Consider the following 21,293-nt stretch of genomic DNA (forward strand, 5'->3'; position numbering starts at 1 on the left):
TCAGTTCTAGATCCAATAGTTGATAGACTTGAACTATCCCATTCAATGAATGTCAGTTCTAGATCCAATAGTTGATAGACTTGAACTATCCCATTCAATGAATGTCAGTTCTAGATCCAATAGTTGATAGACTTGAACTATCCCATTAAATGAATGTAACTTCTAGATCCAATAGTTTTAAATCGTTTCAGTGAATTTTGGTTTCATTTTTGTTTTTTTTACCTTTTTGTTGATGTGGCCTGCGACACGCGTGTCGAAAGTTAAAATGGCCCGCAGGTCGAATTAGATTGAGCATCACTGATATAACCCTACACATTTACCCTGTTTTGTTTTGTTTGTTTTAAATGTTTTGATGCCTTCAGATTATTTCATCCTAGTCCAAAACTGCCACAAGATGAAGAGGAAAGGTGCCAGGCAAGATTCTAACATGGGACAATCAAGACAATACTCCAGAGGGCATTCCACAATGATGGTACATAACTTATGTTTGTGCCTTTTAATGTTAATCATTCATAGAGAAATCAAAGCAAGAAACTCAATGTCTAAAACAACAATTTTATTTCACTTCAAAGTCACCCCAAGCAAAGAAGATAAATGAGACAAAAGTAACTGTTGAGTTGCTTCCTGGCCAATCAAAGAATACGTCTCAGCTTCTTCTGCTGCAACCTACACATGGGAAGAGAATACATTTGAAAACATCAACAGATAAGGGGACAATACAATTCTAAATTATATAAATACAAGTTTTTATTTACAACAAGCCACTTACTAAAATAACCTTGTAGCCCAGAGCCTGCAGCTGTCTTGTCTTACAATGCAGCATACCCAATGGTTTGTTGTCATATGTGGTCTGTGCTTTACTTAGTAGCTGGAGGACAACTCTTTTTGAGTTGAGGAATTCAAAATAATAATGAATAAGTCAAGAAGAAGCATCTTTATGATGATATAAAATAAAAAATAAAGTATAGCTTTCATATAGCTCTACTTTCAGCGCTATGGTCCAATCTCATTTGTGGACAAGTGGTTAGAGGGGTTATCTCGGAGAAGTGTTTTCTGTCTCTGCTCAAGTCGGGTGTTGAACCTCAAGCCCCCTTCATAGGTAGCCAAGGCAAGACAAGTTCAAGCATACTTAGCCTCTCGACCACGCCTACCACTAATAAATATAATTTAGTTAGAATTGAAATCCTTATTTGTGTTTTTCATAATCAATTTTGCTGGCATAGCTAAAAGGACTTGTATCTGAAAGGATTAGGATTGTTTTGTGGTTGGAGAAATATTGAAACTCTTTGAATGCTAATCTTGACTTTTTACTTTTTCTTTTGTCAGCATTCGTTTAGTTTAGAATATTTTTTTGTATATAAAATTATTTTTTTTAACAATATAAAAAATAACAGAATGGTTTTTATTAAACAGTAAAAATTAATAAAACTTCAGAAAAAGTAGAAATGTACCATCATTGCATTGATAAATTTATAACAAACAGGTGCATGATTTGGTACATTGCATTGTGCCACGATTATACTCATATTTATTGTGATACAACTTTCAATATGTATAGAGTAAAGATGAAAGAGTAAAATGCCATGGGCATAAATTTGTGTATAAACTGAGGATGGAGTTGGGGATATTATTATTATTATAATATATATATATAGCCATCCATAAATATAAAATACTGAAAAAAATGGATTTACCGGATTAGTTAAAAAGTTTTGCTCTTTATTTTTAGAGCCTGACGGTTGTGGAAGGGACATTTAACATACACCAAGGTCTCCATCATGATGTTTTCATTCTTATTTGTGACATACATTCATGCTCCTTACATAGTGTGTTAGGTTACACATTTTTATTTATTTATTACTCTTTACCCTTTTTTATATTCAATTTAAGAATTAATTTAGGTGAGAGAGTACAGATTAGATGTTATAAAGTACAAACTTAGCATAGTTCACTTTTAAAGTATTGTTCTTTTAAAAAAATCTGCGTTTGCAGAAACCACTTTTAAGAAAATTTTTAATTAATTTGAAAGAAAATAATAATGTCAGGTTATCCATTTTCCATGTAAGTCACCATAACAAAGTAGCCAAGTTGTGAAACTAATCTATAAGCTTCTTGCCTTGATACACGATGTGATAAAATAATATACACCTTCTCACTGCAAATACTTGGAGATTTAGAGATAATGGAAATTTATAAAAATTACAATATTCTCCATTGTGATATTAGCCAAATGGCTGGTGACAAATGATCTTACAGATATCTTTGAGCCATATAACATTTCTAAGAAGACTCTTATAACATATCACAGGGCAGCACTGCTGCAAATCTGCCACATCATTAGAACATTTTGCAGTTGGTTTTCCTTTAAGGAATCTGATCCTGGCAGTGCCAGAGAATGACTATTAATTTATGTTTTAAATATCTAATTCTGTTAAGCCCTAAAATAGAGTGGAATAAATCACCTTTCAATATTTTCAGTATCAAGTTTGTTCAGTTCAGATATGGATGAAGGCAGAAGTACACTAGTAGGCTCAATGAAGCACTTTTGTTTCTTGTCATAAACAACTACAAGATCTGTAAGAAATACAAAAGTCATAGCAAACAAAGCAGTGAAATAAGACTAGTCTGTTACACAATAGTCGTAAATAGCATTAAAATATATCTAGTAGTTACTATTTATAAGATACTATAATAAAGAATGCTAATTAATAATAATGAAATAATGCTCAAAAAATAAATGAGCAAAGCAAAGAAAAAGAACATTAATGAAATACGTATGATTAAATTAATTTAATATTTCTTAATGTATTTTGATTAATAGCATAAGCCTACAGGTATTCCGAAGATTAGCCGGCCATATTTAATGCTTTTCCAATGGTATTTATGTTAAGCCCTAAAATCCAAGTATATAAGGAAAGTCCATTTTTTTCTACTGTGGGATGCATTCAGGAAAGCATCAGACTGAGAGTAGTAATTAAAGTGAGAGTTTTCAGTCTCAATAGAATTTTATTACCACAAAAGTGGAAAGCATAAAAAAATTTTACAAAATTTGAAATAAAAAAAAATACCTGCTGTTTTAAAATGTGGAAGAACAAATGTACAGTGGACAAATTTATCTCCAAGCCAACTCTGTAAAGCTTTCATTGCAGGAGTCACACTAGTTCTTAGTTTCAAATCCACTTCCAAGGAAATAAATTTTAGTTGTTTTAGCATGTGTATTCTATCTGACTGTTGGAAGACCAAAACAAGATTTATCTGAGATATAATTTCGCTCAATAACTTTTGTACATTAATAAACCAAAATCAAAATATGATTTCTTTTTTTTATTACGAGTCACATTTTTTAAGCAAGTTTTCAAAGCACATGTTTGTATCTTTTTCAGTGAAATTTAATAATGATCATTTTGCAGAAACTTATAGTCATAAAGTTGTTTTTTTAAAGAAAATATTGATGTTTCATGAGCATAAAGAAAAAATTTTGTCCACTTATTTTTCCAACTAGCAAGAAGTAATATCACAACTATTACCTCAGTAAGAGTATTTCCAGAATAATGAGGACATTCTATCAGGAGACTTTGGTCAAAAAATTGTAACTGCATTATCTTATCTCTGTCGGACTTCAGTCCTAAAAAATAAGTTTTCACAAAAAAGTTAAACTATATAAACTTTTAAACAAATTTTTTTAAATTTCTTTTATTAAATACATTTTTACTATCCCTATTTTTGTCTCACTCTACAACATCTAATAGAGTAACTCACCAAAAATCATTTTGATTGTTTCAGGATGAAATAATTTGTTGTACAGCTCCACTGGGTAAATGTTCAGCAGTGCTAAGCCCATCAAAAAATCCACCAGGTTATCAGGGTACCTCCACACCTCATCTAGTGATAATTTTCTCTTGACTTTATTTAGAATCGTTTGAATGAGCTTAAGGTGCTCAGGGTGATCAGTAACAAGCGTGCCACAGGCCCAGACAATTTTGGCAATATCTTTGATTCTAGCCCTATGCTCCATTTTATCACAGCGAAATAAGATTTGAGTAAAAATGTCTGGATGAGTGATGCGAACAGAAGCATATGTAAAAGCAAAGTGCATGATGCTACTCATGGAATTAAAACTCTGAAAAACATTCATCTCTATCACCTTGTCGCCTAATGTTTTATAAAAGCTAATATTAATGTAATTAGAATATCTCAGCATTTTCATTAACAATGGTAGATAATGATGATTCACAGTTTTAAAATCATCTAAAAGTCTGGTAGCAATTCGGTCTAAAAGCTGGAAACACTGCAGCCGATTCTGCCCAATAAAAAACAAGTGACAAATAATAGCAATCAGATTCATATCAAAATTTGATAAATTTTTCAGCATCAGTTCTTCAGTGGTAAGATATAATGTCTTAGGAGCGTCTCCATGGACTTTGATGTGAAATGCAAGGCGAGCTATCTGTAATGGCGTGAACTCAAGATATTCAAGCATCTCATCCACATATGTGAACAGTGCACTGTAATAGTTCTTGGAAGGTATATTATTGAGATAGAATATATCTGCTACTGTCAACCGTTCTTCCATACTCATAGCATCCAGACGCCTCCACAGGGCTGTGATTACATTTTTTGTATCATTATCTCCAGCTTTAGCTCCCTGAGCCATGGACATGAGCTCTGAGGTTGTCATCAGCTGCAATGTCCATAGATTGTAATCTTTGTGACCTGCTCAGTGTTCATGGATGTAGGATAAGATTGAAGAGAAAAAAACATTACAATAAGCTTTTATCATTATTATATTAATTAATAGTAATCTTTTAAATTTTTCTCTTTTTTTTTTTTTTTTTTTTTTTTTTTTTGTAAGACATAAAAAAACATTTGCTAATAGATGACATTACATTTGAACTTTTAAAATTTAATGCTAAAAAATTTTGTTCTTGTTGGACATTGAAAATAATGTTTTTTAAAGATACTACAGACCTGTAGAAGCTACTGGAAACTTGACATATTTAATCAGATCTTGATGTATTTTTGAAAACCAAACAGGTGCCTTATCAATTGAAAATGAGCCCTCAGTGTTCCATTCAGACTCTCTTGTCCTCATTTGTGATAATTTAAACACCTGTGAACTGACGCCTTTTGGTTCCAATTTCACTACAGAAATAAGGTCTTGTTTTTTCCTTTCAGCACTTACATTAATTTTTACAGGCTGGGTTTGATAGACTTTGTATGTAGTGATATTTTCAGGGGATTTTCTTAAACTCTCATTTCTATAAAGATGTCCAGGACGATATTTCTTAGTTGAAATAAATCTAAGATGAGTCATTGGATTTTGTTTGAATGATTTCATTATAGCATTTGCCCACTTATGAAGTTGTATCATTTTTAGCTGGAAAAGAAAAAAAAATTAAATTAAAAGAGAAGGTTTAATTATGTCTTCAGTATTTCTCCTCCATCTAATTAACAGACAAATATTGACACACAAAGAAATCCTAATAATATTATTTCAAATTCATTACAATACTATGGACTATGTTTCAATATGAAAATATGTATGATACCATAAATGACGATGCATTGTCACCTATAAATGACATATTTATTATTTGAATGAATGCAATGCAGTTTCAAAATACAAACTGTGAAACAGGTGATAAAAACTTGAATACAATATGTCATATACGAACAAGAACAGTAGTGTCATCAAATAATACATTCAGTATAGTAAAATTAAATTTATTGAAATAACAATATAACCTTTACAAAATTAACAGACTGGCTGAATTTATTAATATCTCCCTAAATGTTTGATAAAGCGCGGTGGCTAAGTGGTAAACCATTTGGCTTCCAAATCAGAAGTCCCAGGTTTGAATCCTGGTGAAGACTGGTGAGAGGCCACACCTTCTGAGTTTGCTATTTCACATTGTTACAAACTAAGTTTTAATAAAAATAAGTTTAAAAGGACTATTTTTTCAACAATGGTTTTTAAAAGATTGAATATTGATTTTAAAATAATTTTAGTCTTTTATAAAAGTACTGAATGACATTAGCTTACAATAAATAATTTTTTCTCATTTCTTTTAAACTTTATAGTATAAACATAATTATTATAGCAAATATTAGTTTACTCAATCCCAAAATGAAAGTTATGTAACACTTACCAATTTATTCAATCTCTCCCTTAAGTTTATCTATCACAGTTTGAACTGACAAGCCACAATCTTTTGAAAGTAGTAAAACTTTATAGCGTGATTTGGAACCCTGAGTAAATTTAATATCAGATCAGTGAAAATTACAGAATCATAGAATCAGTTATAAAAAATAGTGCAAATACCAAGAGGTAAAGTGAGACTTTCTAATTTATGTAGATTTGTTGAATTAAATAAACTACACAAAGACTGCAAAGTACTAAACTAGCAGGTTACTTTTTTACTGCCTCTAGCTAGCATAGCTAGCAGGTTATTTTTTTACTGCCTCTAGCTAGCATAGCTAGCAGGTTATTTTTTTACTGCCTCTAGCTAGCTTTTTTTTGTTATATAGTGTTTATTTGTTACAGAACAATTTTAAAATGATGTTTTTGTCTAATTTTAAGGAATACAGACTAATTAAAAGTAAGGATTTTTATTAAGGCTTCAGTGTTTTAGATGGCACAACTTCTTTAGCACTAGAATTAGCTTTGAGGCTAAAAAAATCCTAATTCTCATTATATTCTCTGGACATAATGACCAAATGCTGAACTAAAAGAGGGCAAGTCTGGAAAGGCCATTGTTCTAAAACTGTAAGTTGATTTTTTTAAGACAGCAACCATTTCAATGAGTTATTAGGTGCTCTAAAAAAATATTTTTGGTCGCCTGCAGTTTTTGACAATTAACAAGACACTCAAATCAATAATCAATGTTAAACTTTAAAAACTTGGTCTGAACTGTAGTTTTAATGAAAAATAAAGTAATTTAAGTACTTTGTCTAGTTGAAGATCTGATTTCTTGACTCCCAATACTTTTGAAATATACTTGAGAAGCTCTGTGTTGGCTTCTCCTTCTACTGGCGGAGCAGATATTTGGACACTCACTCCATCAGCTGTAAGGTCTGAGGAAATTGATGCTCATTTTTAATTTTTTAAATATAATTTTGTTAACATAGCAATAAAAAACAAAGACTGTAACAAAAAAATCAACACAATTAATTCAGGTTTTTAAACTTTCCTCTTTCAACCTTGTCAGTGCGATTCAAAGAAATGCTAGATAATACATTTTGGGCACCAACTCAGTCAGAGGAGCTGTCAAAGGGAAAACCGAAATTGATTATGCCAAAGGCTAAATACCCAAAGGTGACCAACTATACCACTGTATATACACAAATTATGAACACTTACATTTTCTAGTTAGTAAATCTTGCTGTATTTTGCCTAGATGGCAAGAACTAATTTTTAAAAAAATTTTTACTACCGGTATGCAAAAATAAATTTGAAAAATGCTGGGTTTTTTATGCACACTCACATTTGCTAACCAAGAAACATTATTCTTCATAATAAAAAAAAGGCTTTGTCTTTTGAGTCTTACAATTAGGAAAGAGTATCGTACCCATATTTTACACAGTTCTGCAGGCCTAGCTGTGACCTATATATTTGTCACTTCTGACACAGACAGTGTTTGTTAATAGTCTATTTTAATTTCTTTATTCACCAACTAGAGTGTTATGTTTTCTATGAGTCATAAATGTTACATGCAGCAGTCTTTGAAATGGAGAATGGATTTCTTTTGTGGAATTTTTTCTAGAAGTATTAAAAGCTTTCTATACAGCACTTGAGTACGGCCTTATAGATGGGTTATAAGAACCACTGGTTCATTTGTCTATTAAAGCTACACTTACATTTATTATATATTATGTTACTCTAATGTTAAATTTTATCATTTTACCTGTGATGTTATTCTGCTTAGCACCAGGTTTGGCTAAAATTCTGATAGCAATAGATTGATCTGAATGTAATGTGACTGGGCTATATAGACTTTTTGAGTTACTTGCACCCACTGAACTAGTACCTGCCTAAAATAGAGAAAAGTTACATGAACAGTATACTTTAAAAAAAAAACTTTCTCATTGAATATATACTCTATATTTCTTTGCATTTAAATATTTTGTAATATGTAAAGAGGCTAATGAAAACTTGTTCTTTTAAAACAAAAACAAAAAAAAGAATTTATCACCAGTTTAGATAATTCTAATGATATTTTTGCAGAATTAGGTTGTTGTTTTTTTTCTTCACTCACTTTTAAAATGTTTCAATATATAAATATATCTTCAAAGCATTTCCAACCCAACATTCTAATATGCAAAATTTCTTAATTTAAAGCATTTTCAACCTCATTTTTTCTCAGTTCAGTTTCATTTTAAAAAAAAAAACACAAACAAAACAAAATATCCAAAAAAAAAAAAAAAAATTTTTTTTTTTTTTTATCAAAAAGATACTAATTTTCCTTAAAAAATTTTATCTGAAAAATTTTACAAGAAAAAAAGCAAAATTTAAAAAAAAAAATACAAATACATTTTAGGTTCACAGAGAAATGGCTGGTGTTTACTAGTATGGTATACAAAATAAATACACATACTGCTAAATGATAACTTTGAAAAATGCAAAAACATTCTGTTAATTCAAGGGTGGGTAACATTTTTCTATGGAGGACCACATTAAAAAATTTGGGTATGAAGTTGGGTTTTTTGCACTCATGCATAATGTTCCAGAAAAGTAGAACTAGCTTACTAGTTGTTATTCTCGTTTACGGTAAAAAAAAAATACATTTCTTTTATGTAAAGGAAAATGACAAATCATGTTTTCACCTGCTTGCCTGGAGAAGTGGGATAGCTTTGTTTGAAAAGATTTAACATGCATATACATTTCATGTGAAAACAATCCATTGCAATAATGTCAATGGCACACATGAAGTCTATTTTCCATTCTTTATTAGAACTATCAATAACAAAGTCACAGTCAATGTCGTTCAAGGAACAAAACAATTTTCTCAATACCTTGCCTATGCTAAGTGGTACCTAGAATCAGAAAGATTTGTTTCCAAATATTCAATTTCTTCTCAGATTTGCCTGTGATTAAGACCTCTTGCTCTGATAAATTTGATCACTGAGATAATTGGGTCAATAACATGTTTGATATTCAATGCAGCTTTGCACAAACTCTCCCATGTAGAGTTTATGGTTGGGATAATGTTTTTTAGTTTAATTAACAATCCTAGATGTTTTTTTCAATCAAAACACAGGCTCTATCAGTTGTTTCACTCCCCATCTTGTTCCATGCCAACCCAGCACAGTTCATCATAGCATTGAATAAGTTCTGGCCTGAGTTTGGGTCTTAGACCGAAACTTTTGACATACCCGTTCTGCCAATTATAATAATCTTCATTTACTTTCAACTTTTTTTAGAATGACATGTAAAGATAGTATTTTTAAACCTCTTCATAATAAGAATCAGAAATTTTAATGATTTATATAGATATTTATTTTTAATATATATATATGGATTTTATATACATTATCTATGGACACACTTAATATTTGTAGTTGTCCACAGGCCACATAAAACACTCACGTTACCACATGTGGCCTGCTGGTCATAATTTGCCCACCCCTGTGCTAATTATAAGAAGTTTGATGTGATTATACTAAACCTAGCTTGTCTAAGGTTAAACTTATGGATATAGCTATTCTGTGTTATTCTGGAAAGGGATGACAAACTCAAATGAACAATGGGAAATTACTAATGGGAACTTACTTTATAATTTTATAATCATCATATTTTTATCCTTGTTTATGATATCACAAGATCTTCAAGGACTGACAAATGCCTAAATGGATGCCAAATTAGGTTTAAAAATCAATTAGAAGACAATTTTAATCATGAGCTTCAATATTGTCACAGAGAAGCTCTAACTTTTAAATAAGAAATACCATTACAGTAATAACTCAACCATTAACTAGTTTAGCACTGGTTTCTGATTACCAGTACTAATACAGAGTGATCTAGAAGTATCACATGACTATGGAAATCATCAGATGCATAAACATGAATAAAAAGTATAAAAGGTTAGAAGACATTCAACATTCAGAGGAATATTTTGAATCTTGAAAAAGAAATACTTTGTTATTTCAATAAGTTAAACTTTATTATACAGAATCATTGCTTTCTGAGAAACTACTATGTATCAATTCAAGTTCATCTACTATGTTCCAGTACATACTTTGATTCGAAACCTGAATCCAATTACTTTCAAGTCAGAAAAGATAAGTCACACAAAATGTGACTATTCCTATTCAAATCACAGGTGTAGATTTTTTGTATTAAATAAAACTTGCTTTGAGATTTACAGATATTGATGGATGCAAGCAGGATAGATCAGCATGGAGAGATGTGCTAAAGCAGGCCAGGACCCTCCATGGGCTATAGTGCCGCCGGGATGGATAGATGTATGTATATTAGTATGAATTGTTCACTCTTATACATCTAGTCATCATAGAGATACAAACTAACTAGTTCAGGTCACAATATATCTAGTTAAAATTAAAGTCATAACCTTTCTTTGTGCTCCCTCCATTGTACCTTGGAAAATGACTTTTGATAGTGTGTCGTGTCTTACAATGTGACCAAACCAGCTCAGCTTTCGTCTCTTCACACTAAGGAGTTTTTCCTTTTTGCCAGCCAGAGTGTTGACTTGTAAAAGTACAAACTCAAATGTCTTCTTTTCCTAGTGTCTGATACCCAGCATTTTTCTACAGCATTTACTCTCAAAGGCTTGGATTCTTCTTTCAGCCTCAGCATTCAATGTCCAATATTCACAACCATGTAGTACTTAGACCTCTTGTTATGTTTGACCCCAGGTACTAAAATGACTCAACTTCTTCTAATATTTCACTATTCAACAGTATGCAACATCTCATACTATCACAGCCGCAAACAAGTATTTTGCTCTATTCAGCAGTGATTTCCATGCCAACTTCTCTAGCTGCAGCATCCAGTTTTGAAATAAGATCTTGTACCTGGTCTGCCCATTTATGGGCAAACTAGAAGTAAATCGTTCTAGAGTTTCCATCATAATATGCTCATTAAATAAGTTAAAAAGAGCTGGAGAGAGAAAATGCATCCTTGACGCACTCCTATGGATGTTCTAAAACTTTCTCCGATTAGGTTTTCAGAAGTACTGACCTATGCACATTTTAATATAGGGCTTTGATAACATTTTATTGCTATACTAGACAGACATTACCCGCTGCCAGTGGGTCTTAACTAGCGTATTGCTGATATAGTCACTGATTTAGTGCATTAGAAACGATTAAAGAAAATAATTATGTTATAAGTAAAGCGAATGAATGAATTCATGATTTTAAAAAAATAATATGAATAGAGCTAAAAATAGCTAATTGACCTTAATTCAATTTTTTATGAAAACATTGGCGAACGAATGTAGATCTATGTAAAAATGCTTTAGAAAAACAAATTTGAATGTTAATTTGATTAAAATATGAAATGAATGAACTATAATTAGTATGTGAATGTGTTTAATTATATAACTATCTTTGCGAAGAGAAGTTCTATCATCTTAGAGCTGAAATAGTGTTTTAGACTTAGGAAAAGAGAGTTTTGTAACATTTGGTCTGCGCATGCGTGACCTTTTCTATTAGATTACATGAATGAACGAAACTATTAGAATATAGCTTTGCAGCTCTAGCGAATGAATGTATGAAAAATGCTTTAGAAAATCCAATTTGAATGTTAATTTGATCAAAATATGAAATGAATGGACTATAATTAGTATGTTCATGTGTTAAAGTATAAAACTATCTTTGCAAAGAGAAGTTATATCATCTTAGAGTTGAAATAGAGTTTTAGACCTAGGAATGGAAAGATGTGTTAACATTATGGTATTGTCTAATGAAAGTATGTTCGTCAGGAAATCTGAATTCGCTGATATAAGGAACGAATTTATGTAAAAAATGCTTTTAAAACACACATTTGAAGCTTAATTTTATTATATAATGAAATCAATGGACCTTCTTTTTGTATTTTCTTATGTAAGTAAAAGACTATCTGTGCAAAGTGTGGTTCTTAAAATAAGATCTATATCTAAATCCTTTCGATCTTTTCTCATGTCCACATAGTAAACATGGCCTAGATTTATAAGATACTATACTTTCATAGAGTCTGTCAACTCTTTTTTTTTTTTGAGGGTCTTAAGTTTGTTTTAGGGCTACAATACATACACTACGGTCTAAGTTAGTACCCAAGGAACATTTCTGCCAAGTTTTATCAAGATTGGTCAAACGGTTTTGATTTCTATTCATCACATACATACATATATATATACATACATACATACGCCTTACTTTCTACTTTATATAATAGATAATATTATAAAGTTTGAATGTTTTACTGCTAATATAAAGTTTGAATGTTTTACTGCTATTATAAAGTTTGAATGTTTCACAGATATTATAAAGTTTGAATGTTTTACTGCTATTATAAAGTTTGAATGTTTTTCTGCTTTCTAGGTCTGGTTTCGTTTTTTTTTTAAAGAGAAAGTTCTTAGTCTTATTTATAGAATATCGCATGCCGGCAGATCAGACAGTCTCATTGCGGTTGTTTTGTTTACCTTTTTGATAAAAAGCGAAAGTACAAGAATTAGAACATAGGCCATAATTTAAGAAATGTAAGTTACTGTCTTTGTTTAAATACGACTTATTATTAAATTTTAGCTATCAAAATCCAACAAAGTCTAATAGACAAAAAGTTTGTATTTATGGCTAGTGAAAAAAAAAGCCCATAAGGCAATCAGTTGGACTGCCGTTTACCGCAAGTTAATTTTTAATTTAAGATGTAATTTTGCCGGCATGCCAGCAATCTTGCATCCATGTAGAAAATCAATAAATTTAGAATTTTTCTAAATTTGATTTGCATTTACCAATATTTTTACCAGTTTGAGTTTAATTGAAATAATATTACCTTATTTTCCTTTTTGTCTGTCTTTAATTTTGGCATGTTTGTTTTAGTATGCTTGTAGCTTGCAAGGGGGCAGCATCTTGAAAAAAAAAATAATTGTAAATTTAAAAGAAAAAAATAATATATAAATATTTTTAAAAAAAATACTTTTTAAGTTAATAAAGATGATTAGCAGTAGGATGGCCCCTACAGGTCAGATGCATTCAAACATTGCTACAAATAAATATTTTGATTTATATATTTTAAATGCTTCCATAAAAGTGAATACATTATGCATAATTTGCTTTTATTGTTTTAACAAAAGTGCATGCTTTCAGAAAACCAAAAGAAAGAAAGGGATATCTGAGTGGATTTTACCACTTGACAATTGGTTTTTAAAAGCTTTTGTTCACACCTCCTTAAGCCAACATGCTAACCACTCTGCTAGTTAGGTACTTATGACTAGAGAATATTGTATAGTTAAATATTGTTTGTTTTAATTTAGAGTGACAACCTGTAAAGGGGACTAATTCAGTTTATACCACCACTTCAGTCAACTACAATTCCTTTCCCTTGTACGAGATACCAAAGAAAATAATTTATTATTACCAATAGTTAATTAACTAATTGGTTAATTTTGTATTGATTCTTATGTTTTCAGGTAAAAGAAATAATAGTGCAAAATTTCATCTTGATCAGAGATTGGGTGTTGGAGATATTATGTGTACAAACATTTGGCAAGACAGACAGACACACAGACAGAAGGAGTTGATATAAGCTTTATAAAGTAAGGCCAATATTGATATGTTTTCTTTCAGAACTCACTATTCATCATGCAAATTTTCCGCTTGATCCTAGATTGGGTGGAGAAATAATGTGTTCAAACTTTTGTCCAGACAGACAGAGTGAGTTGATATAAGCTTTGTAGAAATTATTTACTGTACCTAACAAAACATTAATCAATTAAAAAATTAACCAATTTATTAATTAGTCAATTAATTACTGGTCATTAATTATTTTGTTTAATATGGGAAAAGGGAGAAAACTTTTATATTATTGAGATATATAAAGTGGTATATGGAGTTATTTCCCTTCAAAAAGCTTTAAAAGGATCTATAATATATAATGCTCTTCGTCGCTCAAGAGTTTGGATGAGAAGAAGAAGTAAAGGAAAGATCACTCTCTTATTTCTGCGGACAGTCACCCCACAAAAAGCAAGGGGTGGGGGAGGGGAGAGAACAAGTATTCACCGGTCACTAGGGATGGCTGCCTGGTTGTGCAGCCTGCGCACTGGACTGTCGTTTGGATTTATCAAACCCTGTCCGCTCTCATCCCCCTTCATCTCTGAATGAATATCCGAAACATATAAAACATTTTACAAACACTAAATAGCAGCGCCGGACTTAATCATTGTGATCAAAAAGTCATGGAAAGAGAACAACTAATCTACTATGTATATTCACCCATTACTAAATAGCAGGGCCGAACTTAATCATTGTGGGGCCCTATGCGAAACAGATTTCGCGGGGCCAAGTTTGGGTAGGGAAGTGGATAATTAGTGAAATTTTTAAGAGTTTGTATTAGAAAATAAATTCTTCTATGCATTTTATTCATTCTATACTACATACAGAATTACTTTACGAGCCTTGCGTGTAGCGAAGTCATACAATATATCATAATAATTCTGTTTCCTACATAGATCACGCTCAATAGCAAGAATTACCAAATGTTTCAATCTATCTTTGAGTATTGTTGACCTCAAGTAATTCTTCATTAGTTTGAGGCGCGAGAAGCTTCTTTCACCAGATTACACAATTATGGCTAAAGCATAATGCCATTTTTATTTATCGCGTGTAGGATTTGCCTTTTCCATATTGAATGACACCCCAAAATGACAATTTTTGTCTATATATTCCCTATATTTTAAGGACTTTTCATATCTTTTGCAATTTCGGGAGATTTCCAGGAGCTCTTGGTAAATCGACAGGAGGGCGCGGGAAATCCGTTTTAAGTTATAAAATGGTTTAATTTAATAATTTATACACCTAGAATTAGCGTGGGTCCTATGAAAGTGCAGGTTCTATATAAGTACTGGGCCTACTGTGGTCACATAGGTTGCAGTGGCCTAAGGCCGGCCCTGCAAAAAAGTGGCGTATGCTACGCCGCCGGTCGACTAATTTTTTATATTTTTATATATTGCTTGTTTTTTTTTTTAATTATTGGATTCATAGCACATTGAAGTTGTGTGCTATTATTTGTTCTATTATTCTAAATCAGTAAATGTTTGGGTTAAACCTTTGTCAGTGGGGAGGTATGGTGAGAGTGAATATGTTACTTTGATATTTTGGTATGTTAGTTTATCCCCTTGTTTAAGTACTCCCAGGTTATGAATGTGAATAGTCGTACACATGTTATGAACTGAATGGTTTAATCTTCGTTGCATGTGCGAGAGAGTGTGTTAGGCAGTGAGGTCTTGCTCCCGGGAAGGTTGGACGTTTGCTTCCTGGACTAGTGTTTGTGTATTATTTACTGACAGTTAATATAATTGTGTGCTTTATTAAGTATTAAACTATTATTTGCATTTCTATGGATATCTGAGTTGGAGCTGAAGTGTATCTAGTAGTAATTGTTCTTATTTGTATAACCATTAATGAGCCAAGTAGGTATTAATTAATTGGAATTGAGTAATTGTGTAACCCCCTAACGAGCCAAGCAAAAGACAAGCAAAAATAGAACCCTGACACCCTATGTCCAAATCCTTATTTTCATTCAAGCGCAAAGACAATGTATAATCTTTCTTAGGTTCACTCATCTTCAAGAATGTAACAAATTTAGACAATTAAAGAAAGACTTTACAAGTCATTTGATGACATCTTCAAGGTTTATGAATAAATCCTGAATATATGATGGGACAATCAACCACCATCTTGAAATTCTAGATGTATCAGTCTATAAGTATAAAAGTATATAAAGTGGTGTTTCTATTTTTATTGCCATTCATAAGAATCAAATATTTATTAAATGCTTAGATATAGATATCTAGAAATAGATTGTAAATCAATAAAGAAATTAACTGAGAATGTCACCATTCATGAGAATCAAATATAATTTAATTTATGCTTAGATATAGATCTCGATTATTCCAAAAGACATAAATGAGAATGTTAAGCTGTTACTGTTGAGAGATCAATACTATATTCAGGGTTAGTAGCACTTTTCCATGACAAAATTTTAGGAGATTTTAGGAGGTTTTTTAAGGATGAAATGTATGATGTGTGTGTGTGTGTGTTTCCTATCCGTTTGTGTGATACATAGTAAAACATACACAAAACTAAGCATTTATCAAATCAATTATTGTTATTTGATTTTTAAAATAATAAATATCTTGCCAATATGCACAGAAACAATGTTATCAGCTGTTGTATGTCCACAGAAAATGTAATGAAAGTTATCTTTTAATCAAGTAACAACTTGACTGTCATCCCAAAACCTCTAACAAACATTTTTTTTTCAAAGATTTATTTAAAAACATAACAAATGGTTACTTTTCCATTTTTTTAAAATAAGAAGCATTCTTAGAGATGCCTTATTCATGATGTATCTTCTCTGTGATGGAAATGTACATTTTTAGTTCCTATGTGTATCTTATGACTCTATGACTAGAGTCATGGTGTGCATTTGAGGTAATGTTTTATTCTTTTATTAGTTAACTTAAATCCTTTTCATAAACAGAGCCAGTAATATATAGGGTAATATTGGCCTATTTGAATGTTTAGTTGACATTTGCTTACTAAAAATGGCTTTTGGGTTTGGGGGGGGGGGGGGGGGGGAATTAGACCTATTCACGTTTTTTTTCCTAGCAGAATCTTTTTCAACCATATAGGCCTAGTTTCCCTGGCTTTTATGAGTGAAATAATTTTTACGGACTTTTCATAGCTGTATGCGAAATATTTTCGTTAAATCTTAAGTAGATCTAGACTCTTTTGATCTAAATCACTAATCACTTTTCACGGCTGTGAGAGAATTATCTTCACTGAATTTACAGTAGATCTAGACTCTAGATCTAAGTCACTAAAATTCGCGGACTTTTCAGAGAAATATTTTCACTATATATATTCTAGTGATTTAGCGTAAATCTAGAGTCTACATCAAAGTCACGAAAATTCGAGGACTTTTCACTGTGTGAATATTATCTTCACTAAATTTACAGAAGATCTTCGGTAAAATTCGCGGACTTTAACTCTAAGTCACTAAATTTTGCGGACTTTTCACGGCTGTGTGAGAATTATCTTCACTAGATTCTAGTGCTTTATAGTTAATCTAGAGTCTATATATAATTTCACTAAAATTCGCGGACTTTTCGCGGCTGTGTGCGAATTATCTTCACTGAATATACCATAGATCTAGAGTCTATATCTAAGTCACTAAAATTTGCGGACTTTTCGCGGCAGTATGCAAATTATCTTCACTGGATATACCGTAGATCTAGAGTCTAGATCTAAGTCACTAAATTTGCGGACTTTTCACTTCTTTGTGTTAATTATCTTCACTAGACTCTAAGTGATTTAGCGTAAATCTAGAATCTAGCGTATTTCTAGAGTAATCTAGACATTAGATGTATCGAGATCATTAAATTGACTAAAATTCACGGAGTTTTCAGGTTAGATGCGAATTATCTTCACTAGATCTAATTTAGATCTAAATCTAAATCTAGATACTATTACAGTTACTAGAGACTAGCTAGATCTAGAAGATTTACCGACTTTCCGCGCGAAGTCACTCTTACACTTACAACAAGAAGATTTTAGGTGAGGGAGGGCCCGGAGGGATGTAGCCTACAAATTAGTCTGGTAATTGCTCTAATTATAGACAATAGTCACTACAGACTAGATCTAGCGCGTCTTTAGTGGTAACAATAAATGGAAACAAACATTTCTAAAATGACTTCAGAAAAATACTGCCAGGTGAAATGCTTGCTTGAGCCAAGGCCATCTTCAATCACGAGATCGCGCTTCACAAGTGGGTGAAAGGCGGTGTAGACGCGTCACTGGTCAGGTCATTAACACAGCCAGCCCGTAAGGTCATGCGATCAGAATGCCTAGTAACGCTGTTGTTATCCCCTCACATTTTTAGCAAGAAATAAGCAAAATTATATTTAAAAAAAAAATATTGGGTAAAAATTTTAGGAGAGTGGACAAAATTTTAGGAGACTTTCGGCAATTTTTAGGAGAATTTTAGGATTTTAGGAGACTTTTCATTTTTTAGGAGATTTTAGGAGTTTTTAGGAGCGCTACGAACCCTGTATATTACTATAGACTTATACTGTCTGCAGTATATAGTCTAAGTAACTATTTTATTATGTATAGATAGAGTATAGACAGATAGTATAGGTGAAGATACATAAGAGTCAAGAGTCTAAGAGGATCTAAGAATCTGAAAGAATGAAATATGAATGATGTATCTAGATCTGAAGACAGTCTAAATTGTTATCATTCTAGATCTAGATAGATCTTGACCTTGACTTTTATCTTATCTTATAATATATTTATATAGAGTCTACTTATATACAGACATTACTTAAAAAAGAATGAATTAATGATTATTTATTTTTATAATGATCAGATAAGATTTCTGATTTGGTCATTTAAAATAAATGACATCTCGATCTAATTCTAATTGCAATTTGATAACACTGACAGCTCATTGTTAACTAAAACTACTAAAAGTATAAAATAATTTTAAATATTAAATTTATTAATAAAATAGTACAATATAAAAAGTATAAAATGTATTATATATTATATAGTATTGTTGTAACTCTAGGTTAGGCACTCAACGAATAGGCATGCAACTCAACACAGTGTAACAGGAAATAAATACAGGTGTTTATTCACTAGGACAAACACATAGCATCCTTCAGCTTCCTCAGAGTCTTTCTACTAATTTACCAGTCCTTTAGACAGCAACCCGAATGTGGACCAACGACAGCCTTCCCCGCTTCGCTCCAGGTCCCTTCTACAACCTTCAGGCAGCACCAAAAGCTGGCTTCTTAGTTTCCAAACATTCAGACTCTTCACAATCCCTGATGCAATGTTATTATCTCCATTCTAGTGTCTTCCTGTTTTCGTTCACTAGTGCGCTAGTGCGCACCTCAAGCACTGGTGCAAGGCAGGGTTACAACACTGCCCCCACCTTAGTCTTTTCGTCCCGAAAAGAAACATGTTCACGGTTGGTCAGTGCAGGTGGAGGTCGGTCAGTGGGAGTCACAGATTGAATGGAGCGTGCTTCCCACAAAGCCATCCACACTGCTCTCTGCAGGTGCCGCTTTCTCCTTTTGCTCCAATTGATCCGCCTTTGGTTAAGGGGAAGTCGTTTTCGTTGTCTGGCCTTTCTCTTAGTTACAACCGACGGCAGACTCATGGCAAGAAGCGATGCAGTGGATGTCATAGCGTAGGTCATCAAGACCATTTGTCTTACACGTTGCTCCAGCAGGCTTTCTCGATATGCCGTGGGCCCCCAGGAGGCCAGGTTGTCAAACACGGAATAATATTCAAGCGTGTCTGAAAGACATATCTGTGGGGCACGTTTACAACGTCGTATGTGTCCATCTGCTGTACCACCATCAGCGCTTCTCTTGCTGATACTGGTATCAGGACAAATACTTAGTTGGCAGGTCTTCCGGTGCTCGAATTCTCCCTTTGAGGAGGTCCCGTCATCACAGTTATTGTTCAACGTCTGAGTGTAGGCAGGAATCACGATAGCATGATCAGATCTGTGCTCAGTGCTTTCACAAGAAATGTTAGGATTCTTGTCGTAGGAGCCAAGCTTGCACGGCTCGCTATTACAGTCATAGACAGCGCCACCATCAACGGCGTCTCCGTTGAGTAACGGATTGTTTATACCTGTCGACATGGTAGCCATCTGATCGTCGGTCTTGCTCATCACGGTATCAAACGTTTCATCAGTCTTGTTCAGCGTGGTACGGATACCTATCTGTTTAATCATGGTACAGATCTGCTCGTTGACCTCTTTAAGCTGTACCTGGAACGAGTTCATCTGATCTGTCACGGTATTCATGAGCTCTCTGATATCTGGTTGTACTTCGAACAGATACGAGTCCGGATCTTCATCTTCGTCCAGCAAGGCTTGTCGAAGGCGTTCTCTCATCTTTTCTTTGGCACAGAAGATCCTCATCTCCCTGGCTCGGAGTTCCTCTTTTAACTGTTTACAGCTAAGTTCATCTAGCTTCCTAAGCGTTGCCATTCTTTCCTTTCGTTGAGCTGCCCAAATCCCACTTCTGATACCAATTGTTGTAACTCTAGGTTAGGCACTCAACGAATAGGCATGCAACTCAACACAGTGTAACAGGAAATAAATACAGGTGTTTATTCACTAGGACAAACACATAGCATCCTTCAGCTTCCTCAGAGTCTTTCTACTAATTTACCAGTCCTTTAGACAGCAACCCGAATGTGGACCAACGACAGCCTTCCCCGCTTCGCTCCAGGTCCCTTCTACAACCTTCAGGCAGCACCAAAAGCTGGCTTCTTAGTTTCCAAACATTCAGACTCTTCACAATCCCTGATGCAATGTTATTATCTCCATTCTAGTGTCTTCCTGTTTTCGTTCACTAGTGCGCACCTCAAGCACTGGTGCAAGGCAGGGTTACAACAGTATGTAATAGTAATTTGTATAATAAATAATTATAAGTATATAGATGAACTATAATCTATAATAATTATAATTAATATAATTTTTTATAATGTCTATATTTATACTCCGAAGTAATTCTAATACTGTGACTATACTTTTAATAGTATATAATTAGTAAATTATTAGTAGACTCTATATAACTATAACTTTTGACTTTATAAGTTACAGTTACTTGAGTTACAGTTACAGTAACATCAAACATGTTGAAATTAATAAATAAGCCAAAATGATCATACGTATGAGTCCATGATGAGAGGGGTCCGATAGTATTAGATCTAGATCTAAATGTTAAATTATTAATTTGATAATAATGCGTATGAATTTGAAATAAAGTCCTGTAACGAAGTAGTACTACAGATACGCTTCTCAAACTCATGACACCATCGATGCCTTTGACATTAACTTTCGCTTTCGTTATCAAAGAAGCCTGTTTGGATTTAATAAATTGTAGTAGACTAGATCTAGAATTTATCTAAAAGTTATTACCGTCTAAAATGTAATATTGTAAAAAAAAAATTGTAATAATATTCTAATTATTGAAACGTCAGAAAGAGAAGAAAAATTGTTTTACAATGCATTTATCAAAACTTGAAGATCTATATAGATATAGATC

General features: G+C 32.6%; 1 protein-coding gene and 1 long non-coding RNA gene across 2 annotated transcripts; both read right to left on the reverse strand.

Moving 5' to 3' along the window:
• Positions 1-543: 543 nt before the first annotated feature.
• On the reverse strand, positions 544-6,987 carry LOC106072258 (FAST kinase domain-containing protein 5, mitochondrial-like). The gene is made up of 9 exons (XM_013232601.2): positions 6,947-6,987; positions 6,150-6,249; positions 4,969-5,377; positions 3,760-4,713; positions 3,528-3,625; positions 3,069-3,228; positions 2,463-2,574; positions 770-881; positions 544-666 (listed from the first exon to the last, which is right to left on the reverse strand). Exons 3-9 carry the CDS (start codon positions 5,369-5,371, stop codon positions 562-564), a joined length of 1,944 nt encoding a protein of 647 aa, XP_013088055.2. The 5' UTR covers positions 5,372-5,377; positions 6,150-6,249; positions 6,947-6,987; the 3' UTR covers positions 544-561.
• A 75-nt stretch (positions 6,988-7,062) lies between these two features.
• On the reverse strand, positions 7,063-21,098 carry LOC106072250 (uncharacterized). Its single transcript, XR_008774117.1, has 5 exons — positions 20,917-21,098; positions 12,992-13,067; positions 9,770-9,842; positions 7,905-8,031; positions 7,063-7,074 (listed from the first exon to the last, which is right to left on the reverse strand). It is a non-coding gene; the product is annotated as an uncharacterized LOC106072250 (long non-coding RNA).
• Between the last annotated feature and the right edge of the window lie 195 nt (positions 21,099-21,293).

This window comes from Biomphalaria glabrata, chromosome 1 (genome assembly GCF_947242115.1).
Source record: "Biomphalaria glabrata chromosome 1, xgBioGlab47.1, whole genome shotgun sequence".
NCBI classification, from domain to species: Eukaryota; Metazoa; Mollusca; class Gastropoda; family Planorbidae; genus Biomphalaria; species Biomphalaria glabrata.